This window comes from Ciconia boyciana, chromosome 1 (genome assembly GCF_034638445.1).
Source record: "Ciconia boyciana chromosome 1, ASM3463844v1, whole genome shotgun sequence".
NCBI classification, from domain to species: Eukaryota; Metazoa; Chordata; class Aves; order Ciconiiformes; family Ciconiidae; genus Ciconia; species Ciconia boyciana.
In genome coordinates, this window is record NC_132934.1 from 90,654,577 (window position 1) to 90,674,608 (window position 20,032).

The 20,032-nt window shown below is 46.5% G+C and overlaps 1 protein-coding gene across 1 annotated transcript in view; it reads left to right on the forward strand.

Moving 5' to 3' along the window:
• The first annotated feature begins 238 nt into the window (after nt 1-238).
• The window catches only part of ARHGAP31 (Rho GTPase activating protein 31), a 65,498-nt gene continuing 45,704 nt past the window's right edge, over nt 239-20,032 (forward strand). The window contains exon 1 of the mRNA XM_072881950.1: nt 239-1,066. Within this exon, the coding sequence (XP_072738051.1) occupies nt 967-1,066 (100 nt within the window). The 5' untranslated portion in view covers nt 239-966. The remainder of the gene's footprint in view (nt 1,067-20,032) is intronic.

The following is a 20,032-nucleotide window of genomic DNA, read 5'->3' on the forward strand; positions in this document are numbered from 1 at the left end:
CGGGCCTTTTCGGAGCTGAGTGTTGGTAGCGCAGGAAGCGCCTGACCACACTGCGGGCTGTGGCTCGGCTCAGCTCGCAGTGATTTCCTCTCAGGCAGTCCGTTATCTGTCGACTGTCGGGACAGGCTTTCCCTCTTCCTCCCGCCCTGCCCCAGTCCCCATCCCTGTCCCACAACTCCTCTCCCCGCCTTCCCTCAGCCTGTTGCACGCACACACACACACACACACACACATGCACTTTACTGCCAAAAACCGTCCTCCGCCCCCCTCCTCAGCTAACTTCCTTTCAGCATTTTTTTGAGCTGGATAATCCTAGGATTTGTAAAACGGGGGAAAGGAGAGAGTGAGTGAGCGGGAGTCAGGACAGGAAGCTGGTTTCTCATTCCTCTAACTGTCCGAAGGCAGGAGGAGGGGAAGGGGGGGAGCCAAAGAGGAGCCTTGTGCAGACTCTTCCCCAGTCCCTTTTCATTAGTCCGTTTGAACTTCCAGTCTTCTCTGAAAGCCGAGAGAAGGAAGACCAGACTGGGACGCTTTCTGCTGGAAGTGGTGACAGCGTGGCTGACGAAACCCAGAAGGTGGCTGTGGAGGGTCCCGGGACCGCGCTGAGGGAAAGACGTCCCCCCCACCATTGCCTGCCCCCAATTTGCCAGCTCTGATGCGGGCACACGTCCACCACCCACTTCCCTCTGATGAGAACCCTTCCGGGCTCGGGCTATGATCGCTGCTGCTGCCGGCTGGGGAGCCTCCTCTCGCCCTGACCTTCCTCTGCCGCAGGAGCAGCCCAACATCTGGTGGGGATTAATGTTTACTTCTCCAGCTGGACGCTGTATGGGACCCCTGATGTTATTCCCTGGGAGCCGGACACGGGCAGTGGTCTGAGAAGAGCAAGATTTTTGTCGCCCAGCGTGAGGCCGGGGGGAGGGGGGCAAGGCAGGAGGGGGGCGAACCTCTTTTGGGACTAACCTCATGAAGAACAAGGGAGCCAAGCAGAAACTCAAGAGGAAGGGAGCCGCGAGCGCATTCGGCTGCGACCTGACGGAGTATCTGGAGAGCTCTGGGCAGGATGGTAAATGCCTCTTTATTCTCACTCTGGTAGCGGAGGAGCAGAGCGCGCGTCCCCCCTTTTTTTACCAGTAGGACTGCAAACCGGACCTTTCCCAAGGCTGAGGGCTAGACAACTTGGAGCTGGTTTATCCCTGGGAAGTGGAGTCACTGCCCAGTTGCTCACAATGAATGAACAATCGGAAGATTGCTTTGGTGACGCGTCTGCATGACCCTTGTATGAGTAGCGCTGTGTGTGGGGACAGGACTGGGCTAGGGCTCTTGGGCTGCCTAAGTGTGGACAGAGGTGGCCAGCTGTGTGTTGTGATGCCCTCTCCCATCTGCCTGGCTCTGGAAGGGGGTAGCAGGCTTTTAGGGAGCTAGGTTCAGAAATCAGAACTGCACTTAGTGTTGCCTCCTCCCGGACTTGGAAATCCTCCCAAAGTCCACGAGATTAGAGTGTTGCAGGGCTGTAGGGAGGAACTGGGAACGTCCCATCTGCCCCTCCTGGACTCCACTACAGTTCCCATATTGTCCTTTCACTGCTGGATGGAGACAGGATAGATACTGGGGGGTGGGGTGGAGTAGGGATGGGTGTGAGGTGTAGGGGGCAGCTGAGCTAATATTTTCACTACCCTGCCTGTTATCTTTCTCTCCTCTCCTCCTCCCCCTGACCTCCATGCCCCCAGATATCAGCTGAGAATATGGTAGCTCAGACAAGAGGTAACTGCAATAAGATCAGAGGGTCCTGAGCTTGAAATGGTCAGTCCTGGATGAGGGAAGGAGCAGAATGATTTTTCTTAAAGAGGGTTGGATGACAAGAGAAGCAGTTGAGAATCTGGCATACAGAAAGACCTGCAGTTTAGCAAGAGGAAAAATAAATACATGCCTGTTACCATCCCTGATGTGAGCATTATGTTCCAGGTTTAGCATTATGTTCCAGTTTGAATTAACTAACTTTTACCAATGTCAGGCTACTCTGAGCAAAAAAAGCTTCTAGCAGCAACATCAGCTTTGTACGGGGAGGGCTGTACAATCAGGTCTTTCATTTGCTGATGAGCATGGCTGATGAAGTACAGTGTGGAACTGAACTGGCAGAGGGATGGACTACATAACAGTAGTCCTTTCCATTGCACAGTGAAGAGGGCAGTACATGTATCACTGAGCTAAAATGTTAAATATGTGCATTTATTTAGGTATGGGGGGAAACGAGTCAGTCAATTTCATTGTGAGTCATCCGTAACAATTACTGTATCTTTTAACTTATATAGCCCTTAACAGCAATTGAATTGAAATAGCAAAAATAACAGACTTAATGAGCTCATACCACGTTGCCAGCGTGAGGTACAGATAGATAAATTCCATCCAGTGCTAACATGAGCTGCTGCGGTGGAGGAACAATTTACAGCTGTTTACAGGAACACTGAAAAACAACACAGGGAAGGCAGGCATAGGCAGTATATTCAGTTGACGCAGCAAGGGGGATTTTAAAGGGAGAAACGTAGTTACTGCAGTTGAAATTAGGCCAGAACAGCAAAACTTATTACCCGAAATCCCATAGTTTTTTAAAACAGTTTTTTGGGCACAAGAAAGAAGGACATTGTCTCAAGTCTCATTTGTGGGATCATTCACAGTTCCAACCTACTTATCTCTCCGTGCTGAGAAGCAGTGGGGGAGAATATGAAGTTCCTTTCCCTTTATGCAGTACTGCTATTTGCTGAATAGCACATCCCGTTGCCCAGTGCCGTGGGATCCAGAAATGAAAGACTCAATTGTTATAGGTTTATTGAGAAGGGTGTAAGTCAGATTGGTACAATTCAATTCGTTGGGACAGGGAGAGTAGAAGTGAGACAATTAGAGATGCTAATTTTTTTGCTGGTAGGGCTCTCAGGATCAATAGGAAAGTGACCAAGTATGCCAAAGTGACGTGTTGGGAAGAAATGAAGGTTCAGATGTCACCAGGACATCACAAACTTGCAACCTGTAACCATGAAACAAAATTAGAAGAGCATTTAGGGTACGAGAGATGGTTGATTTGGGGATAGTTGAATTGTTCTGCTAAGAATTATTTCCAGTGACAAGCCAGTGCTCCTGCAAGCAGGGGCTTTGGTAGAGATGTAAAGCAATAACTTTCTCTCTGCTTTAGATAGTACTATGTGTTTAAGTGGTGGGATGCAGGCTCTGGTTGTTCCCTACTTGGAAGCAATGAAGATGTAAGACTGTTCATGGTTTCTGGGAGTGATGAGGAGGGGCAGAGCACTTTGGCTGCTGTCCAGAAAATGTTTTGTTGTGGACCTTTGTGAAAGCAGGTTTTAAAAAGCACCCAGAAGATTTTACTGGAAAAGAAGAGGCTGCAGGACAGGCAGGACACAAGTCAGATTGGTTGTGCTTTCGTGCTCAGGTCTGCTTTACACCATCCTGCAGTGCTGCTTTGCGTGACTGGTCCTGCACACTTGCACAGGCGAAGAGAAGCAGAGAGCTGCTTTGCTGGTGCTGGGGATGGCAAAGGGAGCACAGGAGACAGCCAAGGCTAGTGTAGACAATTCAATTTGGCTTTTTTCCCTCTGGATTAGTACATGGCTGTTACGGTTAGGGGGTGCTGCACTACTTGTTTGGTGCTTTGTGGAGGAGAGGCACAACTTGAGTCCCTACATGCTTGTGGTTGTTGAAGAGCAGCTTGTGCTTTCTGCAAGGACCTTAGTCCCTGTGTCGTTGCCAAATTCCAGTGGAGAGAATTATATTCTGCTTAAGGTATCAGCATTTCCTCTCCTGTCATTTAACTGTTTAATAACTTGCTGTGGTCCGCTTCAGAGATGGCTGCGTTTCAGTGAAGGGTGAAAAGATCCTGCTGTCTCTCTTACCAGACAGACGTACCTAAGGGTCTGTTATAAAGAGCTTTATGATAATACAATAAAAGCTGCTGCGGAGCTACAAAGTATTTAAGAGCGGTGTGGATGGAAAGACTTTAGCAAGTACAGTGGGGTAGCTCAGGAGACTAAAAATGTGATACAAAGCCTTTAGCCCTAAGCTGATTCTTTGGATCTGACCCAGGTCAGTTGTGATGGACAGATGTTGCTGTCTGGTGGCTGGTTCGAAGGTCAGATGTGTTGAATTTACTGTATTTCAAGTCAGTTCCTGTCACTAACGCATTTGACCCTACTTGGCCTTTTCCTGCTGACAGTCTCTACACAGAGACTGGTCATGCTCCTTATGGGGGCAGACTGCTATCAGTGCTCCCAAGCATTTAAAATCATGACTCAGGCCACAGAAATTATGAAATAAAATAAGAATCAGTGCTGGGTTATTTTTCTGCTTTCTGTTTTCTGAAACTTCAGTGTGCATCTGAGTTACATTTTCAAGTCTTTCTACTGGCAAGAGGGCTAGAAACTTGGGGAAAAATTAGGTTTTCTTCCTTCCCACTAAAATTCACAAACAATGACTTCAATAGCAGTGGATTTGAGGAAAAGCTCACATAAGACATGAAAGAATGGTGGCTGGCAATACCAATGAGTAAAAGTCATCTGATTTCACATAGTACCTCTTCTGTCGCTGCCAGCACTGAATCCACACACGGAGGCAAGTGATCTTTTGGAGTGTCAGAGCTTCACTAGAAAGCAGTGTCAGGCTTTGGGCATGGATAGGCACCCATGCAGGAGGAAGTTAGCACTAATTTCCTCTATTAAAACATTTTCCTGTGTCAAACTTTAATAAAGTGTTGTACAGGTGCAATGGAGCTAACAGATACTAGCCCTGAAAGATTAACATTAGAGCCATATTTTGGCCTCTTGATAACCAGACTGGTTTCCAGAGGAGAAAAGCACATAGTGCCTCTACTGAAGTCAATGTGAGCTGCACGTCAGGCCCCCAGTTCCTGTAATAACAAGAGTATAATTTTCGAGTGACGGATGGGCCGGCAGAGAAGACAAGACTCAAGGTTGTGCACAAACCTTAGTTGGGGCAGGACAGTCTGAACTGCCTAAGAAAACAGTCACAAAGAGTAGTCTTGCTTCTGGCTATATCGCAGAAGTGTTGTAAGAGGGGACTGAAAAAGTCAAAGCTGTTGAAGTGAGAGGGACTAAGTCAAAATGGAATTTAATATCCTCAGCACTTTTAACTGTGGGAAATTCAGACTGGGATTTCAGGTCCATAACGAGGTACAAGTTCCATTTTTTAAAATGGAAATAGACACAGCATCTATAAAAATTTGATTGTGCTGGTAAAAGATAATCCAGTCTTTTGCATAGGAACCACTACTGATTCAGAACTACCTTTGCTTCATTTGCTTAGAGACGGGTAGGACTTGAAGAAAGGCTGAATCGTTTCCTTCATTTTTAGTATGATGGTGTCTAGATGTGGGGATAGGAGGTGCCACCAGGACTGCAAAAAGCCAAATCTCAGATTAGATGCCTTATTCTCAGAGTGCAGGTCAGCTCTGTGTGTCCTAGCTTCCCCTATTTGCTGGAGAGCTAATTCTGCTGTTGCTGTACCCCGCTGTGGTTTCTTGCACATCTGTTGCCTGCCTGATGTTGTCTGGCTGGGATGCAATGAGATCAGCTTTTCCCCTTAACCCCCTCCCACACTCCCCACAGATCCCTCAGTGCCTCTCATCCCGAGCCTGTGGCACCCAAAGCACTTTCTACCTCTTTGTCTAATGCTGCTTATTGGCTTTGCTTGTTATTTGCTGTAGAAATAGAGCTGCTTCATTTGAGGAGCTTTGAAGCCACCAACCCCTCATGCTCTCCACTTGAGGCTCCTTCTTGCCATGGCAGAGAGCAGGGCTGGCCAGCAGCACTCCCTGAGGCTGGGGAGGGAAAGGGAGCTGTTGTCTGCAAATGTAGAACAGGGAGATGGGCGAGGAAACCCTTACAAGCCCCTGGATTGTTATATGGGGAAGGAAACAACAATATGAGTAGCCCACATGATATTCTTCTGTGCTGTATGGCTGTGCAATGACTGCTTCTGCCTTGTCACAACTGCTTTTGAATGAAAGTTTTCATTTAGTGTTAGTGATCTCATAAAAACATGGGAGCTCTGGCTTGCACTGACTCCCCAAGCAGGATCTTAACCATTTTTGAGAGCTGCAGTAGGTGAAGACTTTACTGTAGGATAGGCAAGTATTTCTGAGGGAAAACAGTAACAATAATTCAGCGGTAATATGCTTTGTACAAAGGAAAGGTGGCCTTGGATACTCTTTGGCTGTTTTGGTACAGCCCCTTAGCACGCTACCTTCTGCCTGATTTTGATGCTATGTGTTTCACTGTGAAGCTGCCTCGTCTGCGCTCAGATGGATGAGAAGACCTGTCACTCAGGAACAGTGTAGTTTGCTTCGAGAACAGGCTCCCTTTGGAGCCAATTGTTAAACCTGCTACCCAGATGTGAAGCACCTCTTCTGGGTTGTGTGGCTTTCCTTCCTCACACTTGCATGTGCAGCTGCATGTGTTTGTGAGATAAGAACATGCAGGGATGTGCATGAGGGTATATGCAAGTCCGTGGCACATGTAAGTGTGTACCATACAAAGATGCATTTGTGTCCACTTAGTATATTTTTTTTTTAAGCTGCTTTTCCTGTGTTGATGTTTCGAAGTGAATGCATGCCCATGCTTTTGGGTAGGTGCTTTTGGTTAGCGATGCATGCAGGAAGTCCTGGGAAAACTGCTGAAGCATCATTAATGGCAATGTGGAGGAAAAAGACAAGGCCATTTTTTTTCCTAAATCCCCTTGGAAAAATGAAAATGCCACACACTTATTTAATCTGTTGCAGAAGAATGAAGAGCTGCGTTCATCCCGCTCTTAAAATTAGAAACTGTGGCACTGGGGATTTCTGTCTTAAGAACTGATCAAGCTGAAAAGAAACCTTTTTCTCTTTTTGTGACCAGATTGCTTTCAATCCAGATCTCTTCCCTGACCTACCTCACTCTGAGGCTATGCAAACACTTGTCTCCCTGCAAGGAAGGAAGCAGCAGGGACTAGGAGGAGAAGGGGACAAGAACAGCCTCTTGGGCTGGCTTGGAATGCATTAGTCCTCTTTTTTTATCTGATGTGCTGCTGCAGTCTGCTCTACATTTTCATGCTGCTGATATACTGAGCAGCCCCATGACCTGTGCTCTGTGGGGTCTGTCCCTGGCTGTAGTCATGCAGCCTGTGTGGATACTTAAGGCTGCGTCCCCTCATCTTTGTGACAGGAGCAAAAGAGACAGTTGGGCTCACAATTCTGGGATCAAAAGAAGGGGGACTGTATTATTGTACAGTGGAAGAGAGCTGTGGCAGAAGGGCCCTGAGGGCTGAGTACATGAATTGGCAGGTGGAGAAGCTGGGCTGGGGTTGGGGGGAAAACAGCTCCTTGGCCTTTCAGAGTCTGCCAAGGCATGTCCAGCAGACAGGGGCGTGAGAAACTCTTCTGCCAAAATGGATAACGTGAGGGAAATTATTATTAACATAAAGGTTGCTTTTTCTCTACCCGCTCTCACAAGCGGAGCATCACGTTATGAGTCCCAGATACCAGCCTCTATGGCAACAAAGTGAGAGCAACAAGACACTGGGAACAACGGGAGCAGAAGCCATCTGTCTGCTTCTGTTACTCTGCTGTTCTTCCTTGTGTTGGATGATGTTTGTGTTACTTCCTCAATCTGTTTCTGGTTCCTGGGAGCTGGATTTTTGTGTCTCTGTGGCACAGTGTTACTGCAGTTAAACATTCATGTTGCGAGCTCAGCTCCTTGTTCTGTATTGACTTTCCATTGCTAGCACTGTGTAATTAGCAGGGAGCTCTTCGATGCTGCCTTTATATTTCCCTTACCAAGCACTGCAGGAGGCACACGTGTCGTTTGCATGCACTAAGCCCCACTTTGATCCTGCCTTCTCCCCACCCCTGCGAACAGCATGAATCACATGTCTTGCCTGCAGATTCTAGATTAGAAAACGTATTTTGATTTAGCAAATGTTTTCTCTTTGTTGGTAACAGCTGATTTCATCTGAACTTGGGAAACGAAGGACGAGGAACTTCACTGCTTGTGGTATCACAGCTCTCAAAGGTTCAAGGAAATAACTGTCATGGATAAAATGCTGGCACCACACAGGGTGGATGTACAACATAGGCTGATGCAGACGTGGTGAACAAGTAGTCTGGGAGATCCCCCATTGTCTGCAGTGCTTGGATCCAAAGTTTTGGTGTAGGCCTGGTTCTAGTTTGGAGAGCTTGTGACATAAAAATGTACTAGAAAGCTTGCGTCTGTAACTCCGGCTTTGCACATATGATGCAGTTCTACAGCAGCAACATTTGCTGACAGTCAGGGTTGTGCCAAAGATTTATGTTCCAGTGTTTCTCCTTTAACGGTAATAGGGGAAATGAAAACAGCCTGTCCGTAACAGTATACCCAGTCCTGCTCTGAAGGGCATGGGGTGGGGTGGCTGTCAGATTGACTGCCCACATCATGGCTTGGACTGGATCTCTGGTCTGCACTGGATGCAGTTTTCCTAAGTGTGAAATACAAATGGAGGGTAATTAAAGGATGGAGAGCTACCAGCATCTGCCTCCAGTCCTGAACCACCAAGAGGGTGCCAGACGTACTTAGAACTTTGACATGGAAACCTATAGATACCTTATTACAATACAAAGGCTGCTAATAGGCTGGTTGTTTTAGGGCAATGCTAGTTGCCTACTAGTGTCTGCTTTCCACACATTCCCAGAGCCTCAAGCCCCAGCTGTCCTTTGTTCGTATGCCAGAGCCTTCAGCTTCTCTGCTGATAACTTCGGTGAATGTGTTTTGCATTGTCGACAATAAAAGAAAAATCTGCAGCATGTTTACAATGGACACAGACAGACAACAGTGTAACATAAATTGAATTTAGTGTTAAATTAAATAACGTGGGGCAACTGTGCTGACTGTATTATTAACTTTCATGCTTAATTCAATAATGTAACCCTCTGTTTTCTATATTTACCTGAAACCACAAGCAGACTTTCTGGTCTTCTGCACCACTGTGATTACAGATATGAAAGTACTTAACATGGGCTTGAGACCTAGCTTTTTGTCAGATGTCTAGGCCCTTGCATATAATATGGACACCAATACTTGCATATAATATAGACACCACTATTAAACTTCACCCTTACTCAAGTGCCAGATCAGTGCTATCATTGTGTGTGAGAGCGAGGAGTTCAGTCCCTAATGCTACAAGTCTTTTGGCACACACCACTTAAGTGGGCAGTGAAGTCTCATGCCTCTTCTGTTTCACCCTCCTGCCTTGAACATGACCCTGCAGCTGCATTAGATTCCCCATTTTCAGCCTGGTGGAGGCACTTTTGATCTTAACAGTGCACCAAAAGAGACAGAGCAAAACCCACGTTTTTTGCACTTGCCTTCAGTTCCTCTGCCCCGGTTGCTGTACTCCCATTTGGGAGCAGCAGCCTGGCCTAGGCTCAAACCAGCCTGCCTCCATCCTGGTGCCAGCAGCTGATGCTGTGTGTGACAGCCCTAGTTCCAGGCAATGCTGGGTTGACTGGGTGGCCGCTTGGACTTAGGTAATTTAATGTGCATATGGGAAGAGTTACCTTAACAGCAGCAGAAAATGTTACAGAATCACAGAATTACTGATATGAGCAGGGACCTCTTGAGACTATCTAGACCAACTCCCTGCTCTAGCAAGGTCAGCCAGTTGTTCCAGCTGAGTTTTGAATATCTCCACAGATGGAGACTCCACAACCTCTCTGGACAACCTGATTCAGCCTTTGACTACTGTCACAGTGAAAAAGTGTTGTGTTCAGATGGAATCTCACATTTTTTAATCTATGCCTCCTGTCCTGTCAATGTCACTGAGAAGATCCTGGCTCCCTTTTCTTCATTCCTTCCTATCAGGCATTTGTAGACATCAATGAGATCCCTCCTGATCCTTCTGTTATCCAGGCTGAACAGTCCCAGCTCTTTCAGCCTCTCCTCATATGAGGGATGCTCTTGTCCCTTAATCATTGTGGCCCCGAGCTGGGCTTGCTCCAGTAAGTCTGTGTCGTTCTTGTACTGGGGAGTCCGGAGCTGGACACAGGACTCTAGGTGTGGGCTCATCTATGCTGAGCAGAGGGGAAGGATCACATCACTCGACCTGCTGGCAACACTCTTCCTAATTCTTCTGATGTTCCTGGTAATTTATACAGTTTCTATCAGAAATTGGCCTTGGTCTCCCAGCCTAGGCTGGCAATTTCAGTCAATAACTAACATGCAATTGGGACAGTGTTAAGGATCCTTTCTGCCCTTGTTAATGCTGAAAACGAATTGTCTTTTCATAAAGGGCTGCTGTTCTTTAATGGTTTCTGCAGTCTTGCTGCTGGCCAGCTCAGGTAAATTAATGTATGCTTTATATAATACGCTGATATGCTGCATCTCATGAAAGCTTTGCAGAGCCTTGGCTTAATAGGAAGCCTACAAATAATGCTGTGAAGCAGCACAGCTTTCTCAGGTGGTGGTTGTACAGCCCCCCCCAAAGGCACTGTGCACTGAACTGGGGGCTTGTGACCACAATTCTTCCTTTCGGGGTGGCTGTGTTATATGCCCTTCTCCAGCGTGGGGACCGGGCAAGGGGCGGGGAAATGTGCATCCCTGTGCAGGATTCTCAGCTGTGGCTGCTGCTCTCAGAAATATGCCCTGAGCAGCTGAGCTGGGTTCTTAGCCATTTATCTCCAGCTTCTCTCTCTGCCCTCTTCTACACTCAGGGCTCAGCTAACTAAATGCCTTTGGAAATGCTATTATCTCCTGTGCTCTCTGGGGCCAGGAGAAGCTTGAAGATTTATCATCTGGAACAGGAGACTTTGTTTAGTTCTGTAAAGCACAGAACAGTTAAAGAAAGAACAAAAACTAAACCCCAAACCAAATGCAAAGCTCTCTTTACATCTCGTGTCCTTTCTTTGCTTTCTTCCATCTGGGAACGTGTGTGCATTTGGTTTGGTAATGTGATTAAATACTGTCACATGGTGAAATGGTTAGAGGAGATATACCTGCATCTCTTAAATGAAGTTTGTACTGGATAATCTGACCTGTTCTCTTGTCTAACACTCTGTAGGAAACAAGTTACACAACTTAGTTACATGTTTCCTGGCCCTTTGGATGTTCAATCCCTATTTTAAAGCTACCACTGTGGTTTTCACCAAACACAGCAGCATTGGTACTGCCTTTTTTTCTGAAAGGTGCTGACGTGCTTGCAAACTTTCTCTACATGTGGGATGCAGGGCTGAGAATCCAGGCTAGATCTGTGCCTGATCTCACCCTCTCTATTCACTGGCTCATCAAAAAATGCTGATTTAGCAAACCCAGAACACTGGGAGAGAAGGGAGGGGTTTGTTTATCTGGATCTGAGTATTTCAGTTGGGATATTTTTGATACTGTTAGTATTCTGTATTTGCCATCTCAGCATTGAATGTGACTGTCAGTCCTGTTGCAGGCGGCAGCTTGGCAGCACAACAGGGCCAACCAGCATGTGGAAACCCCTTTGCTCCATGTGCAACTAGTGCTTGTTTTTCTATTCATCTCTCATTATGGTGCTGTGGGTAGTGATGGCAGTCACACCTCAGGAGGTTCGGAGGTGTGATCAGGCAGGGTGAGCCTCCTTCTGGATCCCTTGCATCTGCGCTGCAATTTGTGTGAAATAAATAAGCTGTCAAGCAGGACTGAATTGCTTTCTTTCCTCATGCAAAATCAGAGAGGGGAACAGCTTTACCATTTTGCTCTTTCCTTTATATCTTCCTAGTGTGCTCCACTTGGTATTGCATTTTCCTTAGCCTTGCTCTGGTCAGGTAGTTTCAGATACATGAGAGGGTAAATGAGAACAAACTCTCTTGTGAGATTTATTGCATCTTCTGCTTCTAATCAAGCCAGAAAAATAGAGCAACAGACTTCCTTCTGTAATCCTGTTCTCTCCCTTCCAGTCCCGGCTGGAAACCAAAACTACAACAAGGTAGAGGAATGCAGCAAAAAAAGTTAAAACAAATGTCCTGGTACCTCTAAAAGGAGTGTTGGGGTTTGGCCTGAGGTGACGGCTCAGGGTTACAAAAGGGGTGTGGGGGATTCTCCCTTTTCTCAAGTGTTTTCTGTTCCCCTTACTTAGTTGGTTTTTTTCTTTTTTCTTTTTTTTTTCCCCCCTCCTCCATTTCAATAACTTTATTGCCAGGATGGCAGTATGCGCATGCTGCCAAATTCAATACATCAAGTGTCTGCACCTAAGGCGGGCTTAAGAGCGGTAAATGGGAAGAGCTGGTTTTGATCTATTGAGTCCATTATTCTTCCTGGCTCAGTAGCAAGTGCCAGTCACATACTGCTGCCTAAGGTTTGCTGTGTAAAGCCACAAAAGGGATCTGAGTCAGGAAATTCAGTTCCAGATCCCAACAGCTTCGATTTGGGGTCCCCCAGAACCTGGATGAGGAGTGACATCCTCCTGCAGCCCCGTCTCTAGATCAGCCAGGCGCAGGTCACCCAGTACCTGCTGTCCTCGGGGTGGCAGGCAGAGTTCGGCAGCGAAGGCAGCCCCCCCGCACTGCTCGTAAACATGCTTCAGAGGCAGGGAAGGAACCAATGTAATAAATACAGAGAAGGGCTAGGACTCTTAATTGGTCCTCATTTCTAGCCTGCTAAAATACCCATCTGTCACTCTGCTGCAATAATGAGATTTGAGAAGATTAACTGGATACTACTTAGGCCCCTAAACATGGCAGCTCAATAAGTGCTGCTGTTCAGCCTTAAGACGTGCTTGCAGCAATTACACCCTAAGTAGGCTTATGTCTGGTTAGTGCTTGCATGGGAGTTGCCCAAGAAAATCTGCTGCAGGAATGGGGTGGGTGATTCAGAAGATGGCAAGCGTACTATCAGTTCAGTCAAGTTGCTGACTTGGCATCATTTAGGGAAATGCTGCCATTTGGGCACAGTGTAAAACAAGGACCCCAATCCTTTCAAAAAAGTTCTGGTTTATCTTTTGTTTCTAGGAGATAGGGACTTTTTTACACATGTACATGCTGTGCTGTGTCTTTCCAGAAGCAATTTTGGCTGGAGCCATGATTTGTTTTTTTTACTCAGTGTCCTAAACTGTCACGTAGCGTTGCTCTGCCCAGCTCAACAGCTGCCACCTCCCAGCCTAGAGGTGGGTGGAGTAAGTCTTGTTTTTGCAGTTTGTGAAATATTTCAGGATGTAAGGCGCTCGTTAAATTATTGATGTTAGCCCTTGGGCATTAAAGACAGATGTGAACTGCAGCTCTGGATCCTAGGGGCTTTGGAGGCTTATCCCTGCCCTAATAATGGTTCCCCACTTGGGATTTTTCATGCATCTCTTACTACAGATTTGAACTCACTGCAGGATGGTGGAAGGATTTAGCAGATGGACAAAGGGTGACAGCAAGGCTTTTCTTTGCAACGTTATATACCTATGAAGTAAATTTAAATGAGCATTGGTAGAAAGAGGGGAAAGAGACATGCATGTTTCCTTTGGGAGAATGGGAAAAATCAGAAAAAATGTGTTCCTGCCTCTTGACAGAGAATGTTTGCAGGATATGAAAAGATTTTGTACAGTTGTGATTCAGGGGACAGTGCAGGTGCACCTGACATCAATTCTTGTGCTTAAGGAAAGATATTTTAGCTTGTAAAGTGCCTTATTTCTATCCCTTTCCCCAGTTCTGCCTCCTTGAAAAGAGACCGACAGCAATAGTGCTACTTGCTTTACCTCATGGTGACACCAGCGTGGAGGTTGGGACATTCAGTGCATTCCTGTCTCTGCGGTGCTTTCAGCTCTTTGGTTGGGCTGTGGTGGTGAAAAGCGAGGCCTTGGCCAATGCAGGACAAGGGAGAGAAGGCAGCAAGCTTGGCACTGCACGCTGCTGAGATCTCTGGATGGCTTCGGGTGCTGCTCACAAGTTCACAGGCAACCGACTGCAAACAAAAACCTGGGTATGGCAGGAAAATCCTCTCCCATGTTTGACGAGGGCTCCCATATTTGGGTTTGAATGAGAAGTATTCAAGGACCTTCTCTCTTCCCCTCCCCTTCCCCACCCATTCTCCCCTCCCTGCGTCGGGGTGTTGTGGTTGCACACAGACCTCCTGTTTATTATGGGGGAGAGGAAGGGGTGAGGGCCATCTCTGACCCTCTCCTTCCCTTGGCAGTTTGCATGTTAATTAGCTTGTCCCTATGAGACAAGCCTGCAGCCCGACAGAGCGGCGATTCAGTGGCTGAACAATGTCCAATTATGCTGGCCCAGGGAGCAAGAGGCCGGCCCCCAGCACGTGGGCTCTGTGTCCCTGGCCAGATGGCTCCTCGAACTCACTTGGCCAGGCCAGTAACACCGCTTGGGGGATTTGACATGTGTCAGCAGTTTCGGCTGAGCACTGTTGCGAGCTACCAGCAGCATGGTTGTCTGAAATATTGGGAAGAGCTCCATGTGCTCCACGTGCTCCATGCCCTATGCCAAGGCAGTGACTGGTGGCTAAAAGGGAGCATGGATGTTCACATGTGAAATGAGATTTTTGCATCTCCAGTTTGGCGTCCTTTATCCCGCATCCAGTTTGGTGACCTGGCGGAGATGTGAGCAGCTTAAAAGCACACCTTTTGGTTTTCTCTTTAAATTCCTCTGTTTGTACATGAATGAAGGCTGAGTTGCTCAGATTGGAGCTCGAATTGCGTAGAGCAAAGGAGGTGGTAGGAGTCACACCGGTGGCATGCCACAGGCTATGGCAAGCTCTGCTCCTGCCACTGCTTGACTCAGTGAGAAACCTTGGCCACTCCTTTTTCCACATCCTACTCCCCTCAGTGTTTAAATGATGCTGGTATTGTCTTCTTTTTGGTACAAAGTTCTCAGTATTATTGTTGCTTTTATTATTATTATTAAATGTGGAGGGTCTCAGCTGTTTTCATCACCCAGTACTGAAAAGTGGGGTCTTGCAGCTGTGGGGAGTGTCACATTGGATGACAGTGAGGGCAGAAAAGGATGGCGCTCGCCCAGCTTGCCTGTCTTAGGCAGACCCCATACCAAGAGCCCCAGAAGGAGATATGAGGAACACCAGGGTGACATTACATACCTAGAAAGGAAAGTTGCTAGTGCTTCCTTGTGAGTTAGTGAGGTCTCTGCTCCGATATGTGGTGTTTTAGCTTTGAAGAGAACATGACAGCCATTTACCAACTAACCCCTGGGTCTAGGAAATGGAAAAACAATGCAGCATCTATCTGAAATAGCAGAAGAGATTATCCTAAACTGGAATTCGGCCAGGATGCTGTCTTTAGTTCTGCTAATCTTGCAAAAAAAAAAAAAGAAAAAAAAAGGGGGGGAAGAAAAGTGCTACAAAGACTTTCTGCAAGACTGAAATCTTCATTTTATAGTCTCTGATTTAGAAGGGAATTCTCCCTGTTCATATTTGTTCAATTGTTCATATTCATGCAATAACACAGCTTTCTCTTTGCACGCCATGGGACATGGTTCATTACTGGCTCATGGAAAGGACTGGCCCTTGCAAGTCACCGGCAGCAATTTCAATTGATTCTGGTTTTGGCACCAGGCCCAATCTTAGTTTATTGATAGAAGCTAATGATAATGCATCCAAAGAAACAGCTGGGAAGGAAGAAGTGTGGCAGAGAAATGAAAAAGGAGGCCGGAGGGAACAAATGGGAAAAGGGAATAAGGGCAAAGGTGGAGTGGAGAAAGCATGTGAGGAAATCCCAGTATGCTTGAAAAGGAGGAGGGGAAGGTTGGAAAAACTAGTCTGAGAGCAAAACTGACCATATTGGAACAACTGGAGATGGCCAATGAATGGTAGAAGAGAGAGGGCTATAAGTGGAACCAGAACTCAAAATCCTGGCAGTTTTGGTAATAGGGGTAGAGCAGATGAAGAGATGCTTTTCTGGGTACAGACAGCTGCAGGATAGACAGGAATAGTGTTCATCAGAAACAGTGGAGGCTAAAGGAGGATGCTCACAGTGTCAACAGCTTTTGTTATCCAAAACTCCTCTTCCAGATTCTTATCCAAAACTGAGCCAGGGTGAGAGGTGAGGGAATTATTTCTGGCTCCTTTCAGCCCTTGAAACAAGCTTGGTTTTGGAAAGTGCAAGAAGATGCCATTGAGTTACTGCATTGCAAGTGATGCATTTTTTTGTCAGTTAACTACATTCTTTCATCCCCCCTTTGGTGCCTAACTGATGTTAAAATGAGCTTCAGTCTCTGATCAGTTCCAGAGTCTACGGGCGTGAGCAAGAGCAGCTTTGTCTCACTTGGATAAGCTTGCAATACTTAATGTTTAAATGTGCTCAGCTTCATTGCCTGCTGAGGGCATGCAGCGCCTCAGCTTCCTTTGCTTTGGAAGCCTGTGCCATGAATCAAAACTTCTCTGATTTTACAGTCTTCAGTAAGTTCCTGCTTTTAGATCATGCAGTTCGTCCCCCTTTGAGATAGACCTGTGCAAGGAGATGAACATAGCCTTGCAGTTTTTTCCTCAGAAACCCATCAGCCACGTACTAACACCAGGATACAGGTCTTGGCCTGAAGCATGTAGCTCAGCTGTGTTGGCTGCAGAAAACTGCAAAGGCAAAGAGATGATTGAGTTATACGGCAGTACTGTAGCTATCAAAATGTAAGGAAGTTTGATTAAGCATGATCTCAACGCCCTTTTCCTGCAACACCCCTTCTTGTGTTTGCAATGTGTTTGTTAGTGTCTCAAAGCCCTTAGTACAGCAAGATCTAGAAGTCAGAAACACAAAAGAAACACAGCCCAGAAACCCAACTCCTTGGCATTTGCCTTTGAAGACACCTAGTGTATTAAAGGATTTTTTTTATTGCTTCCTCTTTCCTTGCTTCCCTCAATCTTTGTTATTCCCAGCAACGACCATATTTACTTATTTGCCTCTTCCCAAACCACTCGACAGACAGGGGCTTCATCAGGGAGCGGTTTAGCAGGACTGCTGGAGAGGGCAAAACAATGGGGCTTTAATCAGGGCGCCTTCAGCAGCCGCTGCTGGCCAGAGGTTTCTCTGAATTCCCAACATGGAACAGTTGCCTCTTTCATGAAGCCCCTGTGGGATGAGCACAGGATTGCTACACCCAAAGCATTTTCATGCAGCAACGGCTCTCTGAAAGGAAATGCTGCTGAGGACACCGCCTGCAATGCCCCAAGCTACTGGGGTGTCCAGTATGAGAGCTTCTTTTTTCCAGGCCTGGGCTGTGTTTGCCTTCCACATGCAATCTGTGAATAGCTCAAGTCTGGAAAGCGTTTAGGAAAGTGTCTAACTTTTCTCTTAAAGGAGAAAAAATAAAGGAGGAAAATAAAAAAGAAAACGTCAGGGGTAATGAAATAGTTTCCAATGACTTGGTGCAGTGTGGCCAAACCATTTGTAATAATTTCCTCTAAATTCCTTTTATATAGAAAGAATTAAATATGAAATCATGAAGCAGGAAGCAGTCATCCTGCCAGCCAGTGACATGTACAGAGAGATCAGAGCAAAGTGAGAAAGACACAGAACAGCAGGAGGCTTGCAAAAACCTTTTTTAGCCCTCTCTTTTTCTTCCTCTTTTTGTTTAGTGTACACATCCATGTAGTACTAACATTTCTTACCCAAAAGAAGCTGCGGGAATCTCCTGCTGTTCCTTGTCTCTCTGATGGCAGCCCTGAACCTTCCTGTCTTGATGTGTCTCATCTGTCTGTTTCCTGATGGATTTTGCAGTCCCCAGATGTTTGGATACCTGATTCATCTCAAAGGAGACTGTGAAACATTAAGTATTTTTAAATACCCAGCTTTATAATTGCTTTGTTTAACTTTGCAACATTCTGAACTCATATAAGGCAATAATAAAAATCACTGCTGTTTTCCTTCAAAGGATTTTGCTGTTGCTGCTTCTAAATTTGTGTGCACGCAATGGCTTTTGCCTTTGTGCTAGCAAGGTTATAACATTCCTGTTTCCTGAATTCATATTTTTCCAATTCTCTTTTTCAAACCCTCTATAAAGATTCCTGTCAGGAGTGCCCAGGTTGTTGTGTAAAAGAGGACTGAGGATACGCAAGTGCTAGCAAATCGAAGTTAAGAAATTTCCCCAACAAAACCTGAAATCAGAAAAAAAAGACCTTGTGTCTGTTGTCTACAAAGGTCTGCAAGTCTACAAAGCTGACTTGAGTTGCACCTGAGTTTTGCATATCTCAAGAGCCTGCTTGGATTCCACTCTGGAGGTCTGGCACTGGCCTCTGCTGTCTCCTGCCCAAAGTAGGAGATGAAGATGCCTGTCTGAAGCCCAGCTCATTTTGAACTGGTTCTTCTCAGATTGCTCTAATCAGGGTTGAACTTGAAGTACAGATGCCTGAGTTCAATTTCCCTGAAATCCGGGGTGTTCAGCTGCAGGGTTTTTATCTGAGTCTGTCTCTAGCTTGGCTCCGAGGGAAGGGAGAGTGAATACTACAGGCCAGGAGCCTACATATGCAAAAAATTATAGGCTTTAAAATGTCACTAGCCGAGCACATAATGGATATTCTTCAGATTTTATGATTAGCTGTTTTGTTTTGTTGGCCAATGCTGCCTTCCTGATGCGATTTATAAAGGATTCTCGGGTCACGACCAGGCAAGCCAGATTCAAAAGTGGATTCCCTGGAAATGTCACTATCTTTTGCAACATTTCCTTTGTTTCTTCTGAGCAGGACAAGCTTGCTGATATACACCTGTGACTCCCACCTGCTTTGCCATCTCCCCTTCCAGCCCAAGTCCAACAAGACACCATTCACCCAAACGTCTGCTTGCATACTGCAAAACCAAGGGGGCAGTTATGAACCAGGCTATGCTGCTAAATCATGCTATTATGCCCAGCATTTCAGATCAAGGTAGTGCATTCCATGTGCGATTCATACAGCTGACTCCCATCTCTACCCAGAGCCATCCTAAAACCTGGGATGGCCCGAATGCTGCATGTGTGTCTGTGCACAAAGGTGTCTGTGCTGCGCATGCAGTGAAACCAGGCTCTAACTGTACATGGGACCATCTGTGCCCCGGGGACCAGGGCATTGGTCTGTATAACATGACAGCTGCATCTGCACTTCATGCATTCGTATTGATGTGTTTCCCTGCAGCCCCTTTCCTACTCTACTCAGGTGGGCCAGAGGCACAGCTGGCCTGACTGGCTATCCCCTGCCCAGCTGTCCTCTGGTGTAAGAAGCTATGGAGTAGAAGGGAACATGCAGGGCTGTGTGGCAAAGTTGGATGCTGCAGGGCTGTACAAGCCAAGGGATCCATTTAGGAACATGCTCCTTGGCTGTACATTGCACCACAGGCCTTCCCTAGGATGTGGCTCTTGATACCCCATGTGTCCTTCCAAGTGCTCCAACACATGGGGTCTCTCACAGTGGGACACAAGAAGTATAAGGGATTCACATGCTGTCAGAGAAAGGGTGTCTTCATTTTGTTCCTGTGGCTCTGAAAAGTTTTTCCAGCACCTTGCAGGACTCTGACACCTTGCCTCCATTTCAGCATACTGCCTTTTACCATTGAGCTCCTCCAGAAGTACAGGCTGCATGGCATCGAGCCAGCTTCTGACCTCAGTGACACTAGTATAAATCCGGGATGCTGCAGCCAACTGGTGTGGCAGTACTTCAAATCTGCATATACAGCAAGTGTTCCCAGCCATAAAGGGGCTTATGATTTAGGTTGGCAAAACAGCAGAACAAAAGCAATGTCTACGTGACTTGGGTACTTGCGAATCTCCCCTGTGACAAGTGCTTCTGCGACACCCACACTTTCCCTGTTACCACCAGAGTGAGCCATGAATTAGCTCCAGGAAAGTCCAAGGAATGCACCAGGACACAACTGGTGTCAAGAGTGAAAAAAAGAACCAAATTTTAGGTGGATTTGTCAACAGCACTGTTGTAATTGACTGCAGTTGGCATTGAAGATGGTGGTAGTATCAACTCCAAGAGAAGTAGATTGTGTTGGCCTAAATCTCTTGTGGGGCGGACTGCTGAGAAAGTATTGGTGAGGCTGGATATGTATCAGAGGAGCACTCAAGTTG